Source organism: Delphinus delphis, chromosome 11 (assembly GCF_949987515.2).
Source record: "Delphinus delphis chromosome 11, mDelDel1.2, whole genome shotgun sequence".
In the NCBI taxonomy this organism is placed as follows: domain Eukaryota; kingdom Metazoa; phylum Chordata; class Mammalia; order Artiodactyla; family Delphinidae; genus Delphinus; species Delphinus delphis.
The window spans coordinates 91,875,601-91,895,362 of NC_082693.1; the positions used below are offsets into that span (position 1 = coordinate 91,875,601).

General features: G+C 50.8%; 1 protein-coding gene across 1 annotated transcript; it reads right to left on the minus strand.

Annotated features, from left to right (window-relative positions):
• Positions 1 to 60: 60 nt before the first annotated feature.
• On the minus strand, positions 61 to 2,835 carry LGALS2 (galectin 2). The gene is made up of 3 exons (XM_060025994.1): positions 2,774 to 2,835; positions 858 to 1,071; positions 61 to 718 (listed from the first exon to the last, which is right to left on the minus strand). The coding sequence occupies exons 1-3, from the start codon at positions 2,833 to 2,835 to the stop codon at positions 572 to 574; spliced, it is 423 nt and encodes a 140-aa protein (XP_059881977.1). The 3' UTR covers positions 61 to 571.
• Between the last annotated feature and the right edge of the window lie 16,927 nt (positions 2,836 to 19,762).

Sequence of the window (19,762 nt, forward strand, 5' to 3'; positions counted from 1 at the left end):
TGCTTGAGTCCCCTAAGCACTGGGTTTGGAAAGTCAAGGACTCCCCCAGGGGGCCCCAGTGAGGGGAAGGGCCGAGGCATTGGGTAATGAGTAATTAGGCCGGAATGAATAGCCCTGCGATAAGAGGCCCAGGTGGGAGCCCTTATCTATAGTTCCGGGAACAGCCCCGAGCCCAGGTGCCTGGAACCATAATCCCACAGGGCAGCTTGGCACTTGCCCTGGTGATAAAAGGGGACAAGCAGGCAGGACTGGTGGCTTAGAGGTGTTCGGGAGCACATCCCAACCCCCATGCGGCAGTCCAAGGACCTTATGCCTCAGTTTCCTCATCTGTGTCATGAGGATGCTGGGAGCATTAAGATAGTGGAAAGCACCACAGTTCCTACCACGGAAAGACTCTATAAAGGTGGATTCTTTTGTTGGTTCTTAGCCTTGGGGGATGAGCGCAGAGGGTTAGGAACAGCAGATGGGAAGCGGGGGACCCAAGGGCTGCTGATCCCGCGTGACTGGAGGTAGCTGGGAGTCAGGAGCCGGAATCCGCTCCGGGGTCTTGCGTTCTGGCGAGGTGCTGCCCTCAGTCTAGCTTGAAGGAGGAGATGCTGAACCCGCCCTGCACACTCAGGTATCTCAAGTGGTTGTGGCCCAGCCTGTTGGGAAAGGTCAACTGGTGCCCGTCTGGCATCTTCACCTTGAATTCGTTGTTCTCGAAGGTCACGAGGAGCTGCAGTGGGAGGGAAGGCATCAGGGAGGCAGGAGCACCCTGGAAAGGGGCCACGGCAGTGCCTGGTGGGCCAGGGTGCCCTACCATCTGGGCTCTCTCCTTGATATCCTCCTCAGGCCCCTTCCGCCTTTGACCTCACCTTGACCTCTGATCCCGGTGTGAAGCTCATGTGACTGTCCCGTTGCTCCTGCCCCCAGCAGTTGTCATCCCATGTGTTGCAGACGATGGTGGATTCATCGAAACGTGGGTTGAAATGCAGGTTCAGTTTATCTGTCCCCTGGCCCAGATTAATCACAAAGCTGCAGGGGAAGGAGTAACAGGTGAGAATAAGGGGCCAGCCCTGGCTAAAGCAGCTTGGGGCGCAGGGCTGACCACAAACTGGAAGAATCACCAAAGGTTGTGTTAATCAAGGTCTGTGCCTTAAAACAAGGGAGGTGACAACTTGATCAGACTGGGCACTGGAGTATCACATTCCATTTAGAGCACAGACTAAGGTTCCTGACAAGAGGGTAACTAATAGTGACATTTCAGGAAATGAAGGTGTCTATCCTGGGGGACAGAATTGCTGTTCTCAACTCTCTGAAGACCCATTAAGTTTGGCCATAAATAGTTGGACACCTAAAGTGGTGAGCTCCCTGTCATTAGAGGTATGCAATCAGGAGTTGTGTGATCTCTTGAAAAGATCACTACAGGGGCCTGAGTTAGATAGACCTTCAGGGTCCCTGAGAGTGGGATGTTCTGAGTCATGGGGTGCCTTCATTGGGACGTCTCAGACCAGAGGTATCCCACATTTCTGCAACCCTTAGGGACCCACGCAGGAGAAAGGGGTGATTTTCTCTTGGCTCCTACACAATGCGTCTGTCTGCCCTTCCCCAACCAAAAGTTGATGGAGATCGGTCCCAAGAAATGCTGACATTGTCCTGCACACAGGAGAGGCCAACGCTGAGCTGTAACACCTGAGGCGGAGAAATGCCTCTGGTTCTAACGGAGAGAAGGCAAACAAGACCACTTGGCGGCCCCTGGCGGCTGTCGCTAGTATAATGCGTGTGAAAGGCCGGCCTCTGACCCTTCAGCTGGGTCAAGAGGGTGGTTCCCCGGGGGTTTGGGCCTTCAGTAGAGGCACCTGACTCGCAGAGGACTGGGCAGAGCTTCCGGGATTTCTCACTTGCCCCTTCAGCGTCTGTTGGGGGCCAAGGAAACTGAGCACATGGCAGCCGCTGTGGATTCTGAAGCCTCAGATGTGAAAGCAGCCCTAACAGAAGAGGAGCCAGCAGGGGTGTGGGAGGGGGTGAGAGCGTGCAAGAGTGTACAAAAGGCCCCTGGTCTGAGGTCACGCTCGTTGTCCGATCATTTCACAAGGCTGCCCTTCCCAGCCTGCTCCAGGTCTGTGGGCAGCCCCCCTCCCCCTCCTGCCTCCCCCTCCCCCCACTGGCTCACCCATCAGCATGTCCTGCCTCACCTGCCCCCCACTGGCTCACCCATCAGCATGTCCTGCCTCACCTGCCCCCCACTGACTCACCCATCAGCATGTCCTGCCTCCCCCTCCCCCCACTGGCTCACCCATCAGCATGTCCTGCCTCCCCCTCCCCCCACTGGCTCACCCATCAGCATGTCCTGCCTCCCCCTCCCCCCACTGGCTCACCCATCAGCATGTCCTGCCTCCCCCTCCCACCCACTGGCTCACCCATCAGCATGTCCTGCCTCCCCCTCCCACCCACTGGCTCACCCATCAGCATGTCCTGCCTCCCCCTCCCCCCACTGGCTCACCCATCAGCATGTCCTGCCTCACCTGCCCCCCACTGACTCACCCATCAGCATGTCCTGCCTCCCCCTCCCCCCACTGGCTCACCCATCAGCATGTCCTGCCTCCCCCTCCCCCCACTGGCTCACCCATCAACATATCCTGCCTCCCCCTCCCACCCACTGGCTCACCCATCAGCATGTCCTGCCTCACCTGCCCCCCACTGGCTCACCCATCAGCATGTCCTGCCTCCCCCTCCCCCCACTGGCTCACCCATCAGCATGTCCTGCCTCACCTGCCCCCCACTGGCTCACCCATCAGCACAGTCTGCGATCTTGCCCTTGATCTTCAGGGTTGTCCCCACCTTCATGTCCATGTTCATAATCTCAAATTTCCCCTGCACCAACAGAGAAACAACCCACACAAATCAATCACACACGTGCCCAGCGCTCTTCTGCTGCTGAAGCCCATTCACCAGCATCATCCCATCCCGACCTGGCCCCAGGCCTCAGTCTCCCTCTGCCCACATGAGAGCACGGAGCTGGGAAGGGAAAGAGCCAGAGTGCTCAGATCAGAGCTTCCCGGAGCCCCTCTCTTGCCCATTTTGCTTCACTCTCATCCACTGCGGCCTGAAGAACAGCCAGATCTGGAGACATAGGGCCCAGCTGAGGGAACCTCAGTTTGCCCATCTATGACATGGATAGAATGACTACTGCCCACCTCACTGTTCCCAAACGTGTTCAAGTGATGATGCACAGCACCCTCTGCAAAACCCCCCAAACAAGGATATGCTTAGTTCTTGCACGAACTTGGAGTCATTTTACTGACAGAAAATGACTGTATCACAGGCAGGTCTAGGCCCATCCCAAATGAAGAATCTATAAAGCTCCGTAAGTCACATGTCTGAACATGTCCATCAAAATCCCTCTCCCTACCTCACTTTCCTCATCTATAAAATGGGCTGATTTGATTTATTCACTCAGAACCAGTTGCCGAGCGTCCACTGTGTGACAGATGCTGTTGGAGGCCCTGAGGTTAATAGCGCCTCCGTTGAGCTGGTTGGGAGGATGAGAGCTCACGTTTGTGAAGCCCACAAGTAGGGCACGGGCTAAAAGCACATCAAGGGACTGTGGTCATTGTGCTTATTTATTGCTACTACGGTATCCATCTGCTTCCTATTTTTCCATCGACCTTGGCACTGTCTGAATTTCCATAGAGCAGGGGTTCCCACAACTTTACTACGGTTAGAGGGAGGCTCTCGAAGCTGGGTTTTCAAAGCTCATTATCCCAGCCTGAGAAAATGTCCAGTTTTCACATCCATGGTTGGAGGGTGTGTGGTTGGGCCAGACAGGATATAGCAGCCACCAAATATTTAGAACACTTTATGGGAGAACACGTTTACATTGTGGGATTTCTGTTCACTGATTTTTTTTTTTTTTTTGGAGGGAGCACACCTGGGAAGCCCTGAACCAACTCGTGGGACCAGGGCGCTTTGCTGAAAGTCGAGGGCGGTGTCCGTGGGGGGAGGATCAATATTCCCCTGCTGGCACAGGGGTAGGGTTGCCCAGTTCTCCTGGAGGCAGTGCCTTTTAAAAGGAAGGCCTGAGGGCTTCCCTGGTGGCGCAGTGGTTAAGAATCCGCCTGCCGATGCAGGGGACACGGGGTTCGAGCCCTGGTCCGGGAAGATCCCACGTGCCGCAGAGCAACTAAGCCCGTGCACCACAGCTGCTGAGCCTGCACGCCTGGAGCCCGTGCTCCGCAACGGGAGAAGCCACCGCAATGAGAAGCCCATGCACCACAATGAAGAGTAGCCCCCGCTCGCCGCAACTAGAGAAAGCCCGCGTGCAGCAATGAAGACCCAACGCAGCTTAAATAAATAAATAAATAAAACAAAGTTTTTTAAAAAGGAAGGCCTGAAAGAGGGCTTTCCAAGCCCAGGGGAGTGGAGCATCACAGCACGTCAGACCCTATGATGCCTCAGAGCAGGGTTGCCCAGCCTCGGCACCCTGGACATTGGGGCTGGATCACTCTTGTGGGTCTGTCCCGTGTGCTGTAGGTGGTAGAGCAGCATCCCTGGTCTCTATCCATCCGGTGCCAGTAGCACCCTCCCCCAAGCTGTGATGACCAAAAATGTCTCCAGACGTGGCCAGACGTCCCCTGGGTGGGGGGAAATCTCCCTGCCTTCGAGAAAGTGGGATTCGGAGGCAGGAGACCTAACTCCTCAGATGGGCGCCTAGGGTAACAGCTGGATCACCGGCCAGACTGGATTAAAATTCTCCTTCAGCCTCTCACAGATAGACAGAGAATGCCTTCCTTAGAGAGGTTATCCAGTCCGTCCCAAAGGAGAACCTGGGTGCCCTGCCGCCAAGCAGACCCTCACAGCTGTGTGCCCTGCGGCACGCACAGTCCCCACCAGATGGCGTGAGGACTCTCCTGTCTCCTCCGAGTTGCGTGCGCCACCCACCAGGACCCTGGGACAGTCAGGGTGGGACTGGGATGGGGAGAAGCACCCCCGCTGCCCCTGTACATCCTGCCGGCTGCCCGGCTCAAACAGAAGAACCCGAGAGCCCAAGGCTGCTGCAGGGCAGGGGCATGAGAAAAGCCGGGCTCGGGGTGTATCTGGAAAAACAGGGATGCCCATGGGAGGGGACCTGACCCCGCTGCTTAACAAAGCCTGAAGCCCAGAGAGAGACAGGGAGGCAAAGCTGGGGTCGGGGTGGGGGCAGGTGTCAGGGGTCGGGATCCCTAGCTGGCCAAGTGACTAGGGGCCAGCTGTGCCGCCTTCCGAACCTCGGTTCCCCCATCTTTAATATAAGAGGTTTGGACTAGGTGGTCTCTGAGGAAGGAGGAAAAAAAGGGAGGGATGAGATGACCAGGGGTAGGAGAAAGTAGGGAAAGTCTCTGGGCACAGAGGTCCTCCCTGGGAGGCAGAGGGTGGGGAGAGCACCGTGCCATCCATGCTGGACCCTCCAGTCACATCCACACCCTGCATCCCACCCGTGCTGACTTGAATATTGTCTCCCGGAAAACCATGTCTCCTCGGAGCCAGTGAATGAGACCTATTTGGAAATAGGGCCAAGTTGAGGTGAGGGCGTAGTGGCTGAGGGTGGGCCCTAAATCCAATACGACTGGCGTCCTTATAAGAAGAGGGAAAGTTGGACCCGGAAACACAGACACACAGAAAAGACCACGTGAAGACGGAGGCAGAGTTTGGAGGGACACAGCTACAAGCCAGGGATGGCCACAGATTGCCGGCAACCAACAGAAGCTGGAAAAGACGTGAAAGAATCCTCCCCTAGAGCCTTCAGAGAGAGCACGTCCCTGTCAACACCCGGATTTCAGACCCCAAGCCTCCAAAACTGCGAGACAATCAGTTTGTTAAGGCAGCCTCAGGAAACCAATATACCATCCTCAGAAGATGCCATCTGTGATCCAATTCCCCAAATATGGGAGACTGAGGCTCAGGGAGGGGACCTTGTCCAAGTACCTTGTCCAAGGCCACGCCGGAGGCTATGGCAGAGCCGGGTTTGCAATAAAAGAATTAGCGAGGGGCCTCAAAGAACCCCCGCCCCCGCAATGCACAGCTTGTGATATTGGGCAAGTTAATCTTCGAGTCTCAGTTCTTCATCTTTAAGAGGTTAAAGATGTCTATAGATGTTAGCAGTATTGCCACGATTGCCTCTAATGAGAGGGAGTTCCCTGGCGGTCCAGAGGTTAGGACTCCAGCGCTTCCACTGCAGGGGTCCCCGGGTTTGATCCCTGGTCGGGGAAATAAGATCCCAGAAGCTGAGGGGGATAGGCAAAAAAAGAAAAAAAAGAAAATTACTGATGAGAAAACTGAGGCTAGAGGGGGAAAGAAACAGGCTAAGAACGGTGGTGGAGGGAGCAGAGGACCTTGGTGCTAAAGGGCTGTGGAGGGACTTCCCTGGTGGTCCAATGGTTAAGACTCTACACTATCAATGCAGGGGACCTGGTTCGATCCCTGGTTGGGGAACAGATCCCACCTGCCCACAGCTAAAAATCCCGCGCGTGCAGCAACTGAGACCCGGCGCAGCCAAGTAAATAAATATTTTTTTAAAAAGGGGGTGGGCTGTGGAGGTGATCTGTCCAACTTCCTCAGTATACAGATGAGGAAACGGAGGCTGGAGGGGCAGCGATGCTCTTCCGCCAGCATCCACCCCACCCCCACTCAGGCGAAGAGGCAGAGGGTTGGAGGAGGTGGGCAGTGGGGAGCCAGCATCCTCACCGACATGGTGGCAGCTCCTCACGGCAGCTCTCGGTGGCTCCCGGAGATCTGGGCTCAGGGTCTCACCACACAGCCCAGCTTATATCCTAGAATATTACACATTAACTCCTCCAAGGCCATAAATGAGGACTTTGGTCCTTTCTGCCAGGGTGTTTCTCCATCCGCACCTCCTGGTACCCAGAACAAACAGGCAGAAGCCTCCTCACCCCGGCCCAGCCCACTCAGCCCAGAGCATCCTCCTGGCCTCCCTCCAGCCCAGCTTCCCAGCCTCCTCCCAGATCTCGAGGGCATGTGAACCCAGAAGCAGCGCTGAACTGGGCGCCAGGAGCGGGAACAAACCACGTGAGCTTGTCAGGCTACCCAACAGCCCTGAGCCCCACTTTCTCATCCTGAAACAGAGATTTGTTGGTAAAAATCTGTATACTTTTATGATGTCCAGATTCATTTTGAGAGTCTTTTGTTTTCTCCCTTCACCTCATGATTTTTCTGATTGTCTGTGTAAGTTTTAAAAGCAATACATGGTGGATTCAAAGAAAACATCTACAAGTATCAATAACAAACTAAGTAGGGAAGGGAGTGGAGGGCTGGGGAGGGTGGGGTGGGTAATGGGATTTCCCTGCTTTGCTCTTTACTCCTGCTACTTATGTAATTGACATACGATCAGTCATAATCCCACCGTCAGGGTGGAACCTGTTTTTTTTGTGTGTGTGTTACGCGGGCCTCTCACTGCTGGGGCCTCTCCCGTTGCGGAGCACAGGCTCCGGACGCGCAGGCTCAGCGGCCATGGCTCACGGGCCCAGCCGCTCCGCGGCATGTGGGATCTCCCCGGACCGGGGCACGAACCCGCGTCCCCTGCATCGGCAGGCGGACTCTCAACCACTGCGCCACCGGGAAAGCCCGAACCTGCTTATTTTATTGGCGTATTTCCTTCCATGCGGTTTTCAATGGATTTATATCATAGACACACGCTGTCTATTCAATTGTTGGTCCTGCTTCATTCAGTAAACATTAAAGCCCACAAATCTATATTTCAGACCTATATCTTAATGGCAGTGAAATACTCTACCTTTCAATGACTAAATTTATTCAACCTATTTCCTTCTGCTGAACACGTACATTAATTCCAAGTGTTCGCTATTAAAAATGCTACTGCATTCAATTATTTGCACATAACGTCTGGCGACATCGTGACAACTTTTTTAAGGCAGATTCCCAGAAGTAGAATTTTTCTAGAGCCCTGGTCTGGCGAGCTTGAGAGTTTTCCATTAGAGCTGGTGGTAGCCACTCTGGGTGGGGCGCCGGTGGGCCAGCCCTGCTGAAGGCCCTTCTGTGCCAGGAGCTGACAGGTGGCTCACTGCGCAGCACTCACAGAGGACACGACATTGAGTTCCCGGCCCGCCCCGAGATGAGAGTGATTTCCTCGCAAGGAAACTGATTCTTTCTTGATCTTTCTCCCAGGGCCATTGTAAAACCCAAACAAGATAAGGAGTTGAAAGGGCTTCATAAACAGAAACTCTCTAATCAACAGAAACTACACCTTGTACAGGTGACATTTTTCTGATGATAGTAGTAATTCTAGCCCACCGTAGAAAGTACAAAATAAAAAGAACTTAAAAGTTCACTTGTTTTAAAAGAATGTTTAAAGACAGAAGAACATGACCACACTTATGAATTGTGCTCTTTTCTGTGTGTATGTTTTACATCAATGGAAGATTTTGTGTGTGTGTGTGTGTGTGTGGTACGCGGGCCTCTCACTGTTGTGGCCTCTCCTGTTGCGGAGCATAGGCCCCAGACGTGCAGGCCCAGCAGCCACGGCTCACAGGCCCAGCTGCTCTGCGGCATGTGGGATCTTCCCGGACTGGGGCACGAACCCGTGTTCCCTGCATCGGCAGGCGGACTCTCAACTACTGCGCCAGCAGGGAAGCCCAACCTTGGTCTTTTTTAAAGAACCAGCTCTTGGTTTTGTTCCCTTCTTTATTTTCTGCTTTTATGCTAATTAACTTTTAGGGGTTTTTTTTTTTTTTTTACTTTTTCTTTTATTGCTCTTTTTCTAACTTCTTGGGGTGAATGTTTAGTTCATTGACTTTTCATCTTTTCTTCTTACTAATAACTGTATTTAAAGCTATGAATTTTCCTCTACCTACTACTTTGGCCCCTTCTCGTAGGTTTTCAGATGTTCTGCTCAGTATTCCAAATGTTACCCTTGAATCAAGCCAGATGATCAGAAAGTTGTTCTCAGCACTTAGTACATGTTTATAAATATTTACTGACTGACTGACTGAACAGCAAAAATCATCATCATCATCAAGGAAGAGTTAGAAAGTGAAACATCAATACTACAGGATTGGCTAAGTTAATGGTGCTAAGAAGATATAAATAGGGGCTTCCCTGGTGGCGCAGTGGTTGAGAATCTGCTTGCCAATGCAGGGGGCACGGGTTCGAGCCCTGGTCTGGGAAGATCCCACATGCCACGGAGCAACTAGGCCCGTGAGCCACAACTACTGAGCCTGCGCATCTGGAGCCTGTGCTCCGCACCAAGAGAGGCCGCGACAGTGAGAGGCCTGCGCACCGCAATGAAGAGTGGCCCCCGCTCGCCGCAACTAGAGAAAGCCCTTGCACAGAAACGAAGACCCAACACAGCCAAAAATAACTAAATAAATAAATTTTAAAAATTAAAAAATAAAGAAAATATAAATGAACTATTACACGGCCATCAGAAATCACACTTTGAGGAGACCCTCAGTGGCCGTGGTTCCTTGCTCATGGTACAGTGTTAAGTGAATAAAGCGGCTACAAAAGCAAGTTCCCAGGATTTCATGATGGGCGTTTACAGATCTGCCTTCGCTGAATTGTACCGCAGGCCACCAGGCTGCACTGAGGGACGACAGTGAGGAGCAGCCATAACAAAGCTGCTGGCGTGTCCACCTCTGAGGTGCCAAGGAGGACATGGCCTAGCTGGCCACACAGGGTCTCCCTCATGGAACACAAGCACAAAAGGCTTGATTCAAATGCATGGGATTGAGGGCCCCCATAGAAGAAAAGTACAAAATAAAGCCAGGCCTTAAAGAGGCCAAGTCTAGTAGTGAGACAAGCTTGGGCACAGGAAACGACTAGAAAATAATTAATGACACCCCAATGGAAGGCTTCAGAAAGTCCCAGATTCCTGGGGCCGAGGGGGTTCTCCAATGTCATCTGGAGGTCAGTACAGCTCTGGAATCTTGGTTCTAACCTCTCTGAGTTCAGTCTCCTCCTCTGTAAAATGAGAGCAATAAGTGTTGCGAGGATTAAGGGAGACAAAGCCTGGTACTTCGTTAATAATTAACAGAAAAGATTTGCCATTATTATCAGGAGCCCAGTGCCCTACCTGTGTCAGCTGGAAGGAAGGCTGCTCACCTCCACCTGGCGGCCAAGTCTGAGCCCCAGGCCTGTGGGGATGTTCTCCTTGCAAACTCCCAGGGCCCCATCATGACTTTTGCGAGCCTGAGGTGCTTCTGCTTTCATGGGTCCCTTCCTCCAGTAGAAAATATATATTACGTACACATAGACGTAAACATACATATATTTCATCATATTTTATGACTGCATTGAATAAATATATCAATGTTACATATATATTTTTTAAATAAATAAATTTATTCATTTATTTCTTTCTGACTGCGTTGGGTCTTCGTTGCTACGTGAGGGCTTTCTCTAGTTGCAGAGAGCGGGCTTCTCATTGCGGTGGCTTCTCCTGTTGCGGAGCACAGGCTCTAGGTGCGCAGGCTTCAGTACTTGTGGCGCACAGGCTTAGCTCTCCGTGACATGTGGTATCTTCCCCGACCAGGGATCGACCCGTGTCCCCTGCGTTGGCCGGCGGATTCTTAACCACTGAGCCACCAGGGAAGTCCCTCAATGTTATTTATTAAAACACTATTGTCGACCTGAAAGTTCATTTTCTCTTCTGATTTTATTTTTTTGGCCACACCACGTGACATATGGAATCTTAGTTCCTCGACCAGGGATGGAACCTGTGCCCCCTGCCGTGGAAGCGTGGAGCCCTAAACACTGGACTGCCAGGGAATTCCTCTTCTGATTTTATAAGAGATTAAAACATTTTGGTGGGCCCCTAAAATTGTCTGGGCCTGAGCCACTGTGTTCTGCTGGGCTTAATGGACAGTTTGGCCCGTGGCTTCCAGCAACTGTCACCCACCAGGCCTCCTGCTGTTGGGGGACTTTGGTCCTGAGGTCTGTGGGTTCCCTGCCTATCTCCTCTCCTGCCTTCTCCTCCCAAAGAACAAACAAATCAACCCATCGGTGATATCTGTCCACACTTCCCTCCCTGCTCATTCCCTCTCCAACTTCCTCTTTCTGAGACCAGGAGGTGCCAGGACGGAGGGGGGCTCATGGAAAGCACCGAGCTTTTGGCATCGAATAGGCAAATAACACATCCTGGCTGTGTCACCTGCAAGCTGAGGAGCCACGTCAAGTCACGTCAAGCCTCAGTTTCTTCATTTGTGAAAGGGAGCTAATAGTATCTTCTTCACAGGGTGATTGTGAGAATTTTTGTTTGTTTGTTTGTTTGTTTGGGGTTTTTTTTGCTATGCAGCATGCAGGATCTTAGTTCCCCAGCCAGGGATCAAACCCGTGCCCCCTGCAGTGGAAGCGCGGAGTCCTAACCCCTGGACCACCAGGGAATTCCCAATTGTGAGAATTTTTAAAGATTTTTTAAATTAAAAAAGTTAACCTTTGTAGCATGTGGGGCGCATAATAGATGCTAAAAATTAAGTAAAGAAACAAATGTCTTCCTTCCTTGCTTGCAGGGAGGATTCCTAAATGGGCAGAGGTTTCACCTGAGACGATGAAGCCACGTAGCCAGGACAGTGGAGAGAGCAGAAGCTCGGAGCGAATTTGCAACAAGCAGCATCTGACAGCCTGGACTCTGGCTGGTGAGCACATCACTTCCCCTGCCCCTGGAGGACAGTTCTCCTCGGGAAGCCAGTGTCCATCCTCCCAGAGCCCAGGGAGCCTGGGACTAGAGCATGATGGGTAAGGAGAAAGACGCTGGTGACAGCCAGATGTACCATCTCAAGGGGCCAAGTGATCACACCAGCAAGATCGGGGCCCTGTTTCCCCTGGACAGATCTACGGCTTATGATCTGTGCTTTCCAGTCCCTATACAGAGAAAAACCCCTCTTATTCCCACAATCTTTCTTCAGTTGTGTTAGCCTCAGGCACAGGGAGGTCTGTCTATAGCTGTGTGACCTTGGACAAGTCATGTAACCTCTCTGGGCTTCAGCTGGTCCATCTGCAAAATGGGAACTGTAACTGTCACACCTCACAGGGTAGATGTGGGCCTTAAGGGAGAATGTATGTGAAGTTTTAACCACAGTACTGACCCATGTTCAGCTGAATAAATAAATGTTTGCTGTTATTAAATATTAATATCAGGTCTGCTTGGATGTCCAGCCTTGCTTCTGCATCTCTGACCAGATGTCCTTCAACGGACATCCACAGAGCTCTTACCTCGTCTGGTCCAGGGATCTTCCTCGTTTAACCTGATCGCCAGGTTCTGTGGCCTCACCCTGAACCCCAGCTGCTGGCTGCACCTGGCCACACTCCCAATACGCATCCTTCCAGGACTGCCTAGGTCCACTGGAGCTCTTGGGTCATCCTCGCCTCCCCTGGAATTGGGGAGGGCCCTTGTGGGAGGAAGGGATGGGTCACAGCCACTTCACTGTCTCCCCTTCTCCGCTCCTGCCCCCACAATCTTCTCACCACCCATTGGGGTCTTTGTAAAATGACAATGACAACACCCTACTCTCCTGCTTGAAACCCTCCAGTGGCTTCTTCTCACACTTAGAACAAATCCAAACTCCCCCCTTGGCTGACAAGGTCCCGCTGATCCGGTCCTGTCCACCTTGCAGCCTCATCTCATCACACATGCCCCCTGGCCAGGCTGACCCGTGGATTCGCCAAACTCATTGCAGCCTCAAGACTTTGTCCTTGCTGTTCCCTCCACCTAGAACTCTTCCTCAGCCCTTGGCTGGACCTCATCAGGTTGATCTTAACTCAAGGGTGGATGGATGGATGGATGGATGGATGAGTGCACGGGAGGATGAAAAGGTGAATAGGTGGTTGGGTGGGTGGGTGAGGGGTGGATGGACGAATGGGTGGTTGGATGGTAGATCAGCAGCAGGAACCGCTCATCACAGGGCTCAGAAGGGGGGTATTTTCAGTGGCTCCAATTCAGTAGTGCATTGCCCCTTCACTTCCTCTTCCCCCCATCCCTTCCCAGCATGTTACCCAGGTCCTTTGGACCAGGGAGGCTCCTTCTCGGGGTCATACCTACCTATGCACATGTGGTACTGGGTGGATTTACACAAAAGACCATAATGTTCTATGTTCTGCTTCTTATAAGTGGCAAGAGGAACATTTTTTCCATAGAGAACATCTCTCTAGAAATTAAACAATAAAGCAAACTGTTTCTGTTACTTGGGTAGTCCTGGAGGGCCCTTCCTGGGGGAGAGGGAGGAGACCTCAGCCCTGAGCCCGGTTCCTCCCCCTGCGTCCAGAGCACCCAGTCTTCCTGTGGACAGTGGGGGCTTGGATGCCCTAATGGCCTGGTCACAGCCGACGCGGCAGATCCATGGAGTACGGAAGCAACACCTGGATTACAACTCCCAACCGCGAATCCCCACCTGCGCCCAGCTCCTGATCGGCATGTGAATTATATCTCAATAAAGCTAGTTTAAAATTCAGAGATTCCCTAGAGTTCGTAATGACAACTTATTTTCACTTATTTTCCTTTTAAGACCCCACCTGGAGTCTGGGTTCCAGCTACAGGGCACAGCCATGATGTTTTCCGAAGGTTGTAGAAGGGGAAAACCTCTCTCCAAAAGAGAGAAAGCATTTGCCTCCCCCTGCTGGCCACTAAGAGAACAATCTAAATTAGGTTGAAAAATAGATTGTCAACTGCTAAGCATTTATCTAAAAAAAAAAAAAGAGAAAGAAAAGGAAAAGAAGACATGTGTGCGATTTAAAAAACACTTCGCAAAGCTCAAAAGGGCTTTACAGGGAAAAGCAAGTCCCCCGTCCACCCCGGTCCCCACAGCTACTCAGAGGCGGATACCCTTCTGCTTCCTTCCAGAGATACCCTACACACCACACAGGTGCAAGTGTGCCGCACTGTCTCGTACCTTGCTTTTATTCTCTTAATAGATCTTGAAGATTGTTCCATATCAGTAAAACACTTTTCTCTTTCCAAAGGCTGTGTCCGACTACTCTGAGATCCAACTAATGGGAAATTGAGTTGGACCTACATTTAGTTTGAGTTTAGTAGATTATAGTTAAAAGGTTCACAGTCAACTTCTAGAATAGTTAGGTGAGTTCTAGCATCCTAGTGTAGGGAATGGCTCCCAGAAATACTCCAATCACCCATACCCAGTCACCATGTCAATTCACCTGGTATCCTGACATAAAGGTGCAGGGACAGAGGTCACATCACTACGTCACCATGACACCTAGGCACCTGACATGGGAAGAATGTGGGCAGTGGAGGAGAACCCAGGTCTGCGTCGTATAGAGCCAGAAGCTAGTCTATGGAAAACTCTTCCAATTCTCAGACGTGTAAACTTACATGTGGAGGATTGAGTTCCCACTGATCTAGTTACAGCAAAAGTCCACGCCGTTGGGAACACAATTAATAACACAGCATATCTAATTATAAATGCACCACGTGCTATTTTCTTTTGGGGGCGGGAGAATCACGTGCAATAGAATTAACCAGGATGCCTCTGTTGTAGGACACCAACCCATAACAGTACTGTACATAGCAAGTACATCTGTGTATGTCTTCAAATGTTTTATACATCATGACTCATGGGGTTCTGTCTCATACACACCACATTTTGTTCTGACAAAGTCTGCGGCTCCTAGTGAAACAACACAGAAAATTTGTCTTTCCCAAATTTGACAAAATTAAACGTTTTAGGTTTACATGACATTACCAAAAACTGATTGCAAAGCTGAGAAAAACTTTTCTAAAATAGTAAAACAAAAAACATTTTGATCAAACATGCTAGAAGCCTGACTTTTCTTTCTCTTTATAGAAAATATAAGAAAGTCACTGCTATGTGAAAAGCATGCATCCTCAAATTGCAGAAAAAAGGTAGTAAAGCAATACGTCAGGTAGTTGAGTGAAAATTTCTTATTGTTCTGACTTTATGATGATGGTGTTTGTCAGACTCTTTTTTTTACTTTTTATTTTTTGTTTGTTTGTCTTGGCCACGCCACACGGCATGCGGGATCTTAGTTCCCCGGCCCGGAATCGAACTTCCACCCCCTGCAGTGGAAGCTCAGAGTCTCAACCACTGGACCACCAGGGAAATCCCCGTCATACTTCTAAAGTTTGTAATTTATAGGAATTTATTTTTTTGCTCTAAATAAACACCTGATTTTGCATACATAATTTTTATTCTTTTTTTTTAAAGAGGTCCCTAAATTTTACAAACTTCAGCCTTCATAAAACTTGAGTTCAGCTGGTCCTGATGTAAAGTGCATTTCTTACATTGGATATCTGTCAAAAAAAAAAAATTGAAAAGCTCTGGACTAGGGACTTCCCTGGCGGTCCAGTGGTTACACCTTACAATGCAGGGGGTGTGGGTTCGATCCCTGGTCGGGGAGCTAAGATCCCACATGTCTCGCGGCCAAAAACCCAAACCAAAACATGAAACAGAAGCAATATTGTAACAAGTTCAATGAAGACTTTAAAAATGGTCCACATCAAAAAAAAAATCTAAAAAACAAAAAATTAAATTAAAAAAAAAAGCTCTGGACTATATATGTTATCGCAAACCTTTCTTCCAGCTCCAGAATTTTCTAAATCTGTGGGAAATGCACGCTGTCCCCTCCTCCGAGCAGCTGCAACTCTGAAAGAAAGAGAAGGAAGTCCTTTCTTGGAGCTTATCCAAGTCTTTCCTGATCTACTTGGAGTCCTTGTCCCCTAGGGAGGCAGGAAGATAAAATGCCAGTGTGCTAAGTTCCAGGGGGAGAAGTGAAGACAGAAGCCCTGAAGGTATAAGCTTTGGGGGAAAGGGAAGAGAGGGGGGTAGGACCAAAGCCCTAAATCTAGGGAACGCAATTGAGGGGCTCTCCCAGTATGACAGTAGTGGTGACCACCTGGCGCTTTCCTTATTTAGCATGTATTGAGTGCACATATATACTATGAGTTCTACATTATATTTAATCCTCTGCCAACCGAGGCTCAGGTGGTAAAAGACTTGCCCAAAGTCACATAACTCTGCTCTCTCCTGCCCTGCACACTCTTCCCTCCACCTACCTCACAATTCCTGGGGTTCCTAAAGTTCAGTATGTACTTCCCACATGCTGCCCCCTCATCTAGGGGAGGAAATTCCTCCTCCTTCTTTAGCTGCTTGCTCAAGGGCACCTCCTCTTTGCACCTCTCACTCCACCACCAGGGTAATCGGTCTTGCCCTCCTCTGCTGCTCTTAGAATACACCCTTGCAGGACTTGTTACAGCATCACTGGTGTTACAGCTCCCTGGTGCACTGTCTTCGTGGCACCACCCAGATCTGAAATTTAGAAAACAAATTGTTCATTTATTTATGTTCTTATTAGTTTACTAGAATGTAAGTTCCACAAAGGTGGTGCCTTGCCGGTCTTATTCACCCCTGTACGCCCTGACACAGGACTTACAGGACTTGGCACGATGTGGACGTTCAATAATTGCTTCCAAGTGCAACCTCTACCTCAAAGTTGGGCTCCAAGCTCCAAATCTCAGAGCACAAGAATGAATGGTACGCATCTGTCCATCAGCCAGTTAACGCTGGGCAATATTTGCATATTGCCTTCCTATTGGTGAAATCCGTGTTCTCTAGTTTCCTTCCAGCCAGTGGAAGGAGGGTCATAATATCGGCCTCTGTAGCCACACCCTTCTGTAAAAACCAGATCTTCCTACCCGCTGGAAAGGGGTATGGATGGGGGTGGGGGGGCGGAACGGGGTTGCTCAGACCTTTCAGTCCCCAGCCCCTTATCCTCTAACCCCGTTGGCACACAACGCAGTCACACAGCGAGTGTGACCCTACCTGGTATACCTGAGCATCGAGCTGGGAGAGGCTGATGTTACGAAGAGCTGGGGCAGAGGAAGGTCGGACACCAGGATCCCGCTAAGCTACAGTCAGGCCATCGGGTGGGTCTGTATTACCCCGGACGTGCACATCTCGGATCTAAGGTCTTTGAGGAACCAGAGCAGGCAAAGGGGGTTCAGGGAGCCGGGGATGGACTGAGCATAGGATAACGCTAACTTTGGACTGCAAATTCCTGGGCCACGTCCCGGGAGTCCTACTTGAATATGAGGTCGCCCAGGAGCCTGACTTCTTCATTAGTTCCCCAGGGGATTTTGACACAGGTAGCCACCTCAGAGAAAACCAGCAGTTGGATTAGTTGATTATAGCTGCTTCGAGGACAGCTCAGCTCTACTTGCCCACCCCCTCCTAGGGGTTACCCAAGTCACTCCAAGGAACACATTTGCAAATGGTGGAGAAGGGAACAGAGGCCAAAGGCCCAATTCCTGCATTTCCTCTTTCCTGTGTTGATCCTCCTTCCTTTCACCATCCTCACCTTCGTCACCATCCTCAGATCCTTCCTTCCACACCTTCTACCCTGACACCCAGTTTGGGCCAGGCCCTACCTGCATAGCCACTTCCTGACTCCCTCACCAATCCCTGCTCTCCAGGACTCAGTGAGGCGAGCCTAGAGCCTTCAGTAAAAGTACCATCTGGCTCCCCCCACACACACACTCGCTGTGCAACGCTGAGCACATTCCTGCACCCCTTCATCCATAAAGCTTATGAATAATAGTTTCAACTTATTCATTTATTCAATCCATGTTGATTGAACACCTATGTGCCAGTTACTCTTTCAAGCCTTGAGGATACATCGGTGAACCAAATAGCTGAAATTCCTCATCCTCACCGAGCTTACATTCCAGTGGGGGAGGAAGACAGAAAACACGATGTAGAAAGGAAATAGACGGTGCTAGGATAGATAAGTGCTAAGGAGAGAAGTCCAGCAGAGAAAGTGGGTGGAGAGCATTTATTGGGGTTCACTTTGCAGACACACTTCCACTGAATTCTCACAACCGTGTTTCAGATGAGCAGCCTGAGATGGAGAGCGTCTAAGTGACTTGTCCTAGATCATACAGTTTAGAAAGCAGTCAAGTCAGAATTTGAACCCTGGTCAAATCTATGTCGTCTTTAAAAAGTGAGTCTTGAGTGTTTCCCTGGTGGCGCAGTGGTTGAGAGTCCGCCTGCCGATGCAGGGGACACGGGTTCGTGCCCCAGTCTGGGAAAATCCCACATGCCGCGGAGCGGCTGGGCCCGTGAGCCATGGCCGCTGAGCCTGCGCGTCCGGAGCCTGTGCTCCGCAACGGGAGGGGCCGCGACAGTGGGAGGCCCGCGTACCGCAAAAAAAAAAAAAAAAAAAAAAAGTGAGTCTTGACAGTGTGTATACGCCCCTAAATCAATGTGGTGAATGCGGTTGCATTTTATTTCTGCAATAATTCATTTCAGTAATAAAAGAAACAAAGGGAAAGAGCTCTAAGTACATATTATGTTACAGCTTTTATTGAGGAATGCAATAAACATACATATCACTTTCCTCTATAATTTTAATGGCCCGTGGGGGAGAATTTAGAAAAGCGTCCCAGCTGGCCGAATGGTTGAGATTAGGGAAAAACTGACCCAGCACATACCTCTCAACTCCCTAATGAGGTCAGTTCCGTTCTGCAAGGTGAATCGAGGTCGCTTGCCAGGGCGACGGCTGAGCAAAACCAGAATCGCCAGATTCTCTGTTTCGGTCTCGCCTTAACCCTGCCGGAGACCAAGAGGCTCGAGAGGACACCACGGGCCAGTTCCCCGGTGGGCCGCCAGGGGGCGACAGAATGCAACGGACCCGGGTAAGCCGGTAACCGGGCTCCCCTGGGCCGCGTGTGGGAAAACAGATTAAAAGGGTCTGTAATAGAGGGAGAAACGGCAGGAGAAAAGGCACTAGAGGCTAGGAAGTCTATTCATTCTTCCCTGCCTGACTTCAGTATGGCACCCAGCAATATTTTCCGCCCACTGTGGCCGCCTGGACCTCTCTAAAACAAAAACCTGACTTTGTCACCATTACGCGTGAAACTCTTTAAGGACACCTCCAGCATAGTTCAGAAGAAAAAAGGCTAAACGCAGGACTTGGGTGATCTTGCCCCAGCGTACTTCCAGGGCTACATGCTCTGAAGCCGTATTGAAATACTTTCAATTATCTGACTTCATCATACTCTTTCTCTCCTGTGAGCCCTGAAACTTTTGGTTCCCTCCACCTGAAATATCTTCTCACACCAGGTTTACCTGGAGAATTATGTCTTTCAGCTAAATATCACCTCCCCTGTGAAACCTCCCCTGACAAGAGAGCCCCTCCCCCACCCCACCCCAGTTTGGGATAGAGGGCCCCTCCTGTGTTGCCATTACCCCGTGGGCTTCCCCTACCACGTTGTGTAATAAATATCTGGCCTTGCCTTTCTCTTCCAGCGCCTGTCCCAGAGAAAGGCGAATACAGAGTGCATGAAATGATTGCAGAATTAATGCAGTACAGGGTTCCGGCTCTGCCACTTGTGTGATCTCAAACTACCTGATTCATGTTGTGAGGAGTAAATAGACAAATGTAGAAAAAGTGATTAGGACTCCCCTGGTGGCGCAGTGGTTGTGAGTTCGCCTGCCGATGCAGGAGACACGGGTTCGTACCCCAGTCCGGGAAGATCCCACATGCCGCGGAGCGGCTGGGCCCATGAGCCATGCTCTCTGGGCCTGTGCGTCCGGAGGCTGTGCTCCGCAACGGGAGAGTCCACAACAGTGAGAGGCCCGCGTAAAAAAGAAAAAAAGGTGCTTAAAACAATACTTGGAACACTGTAAGCACTCAAACTTTGACTTACTTTCACAGCGGCCAACATACGTCATTGCCGTTTTAAGGGACCCTCCCACTTTTGCATCTAAGCGGAAATACCCGCTCAGGGATACGGAAG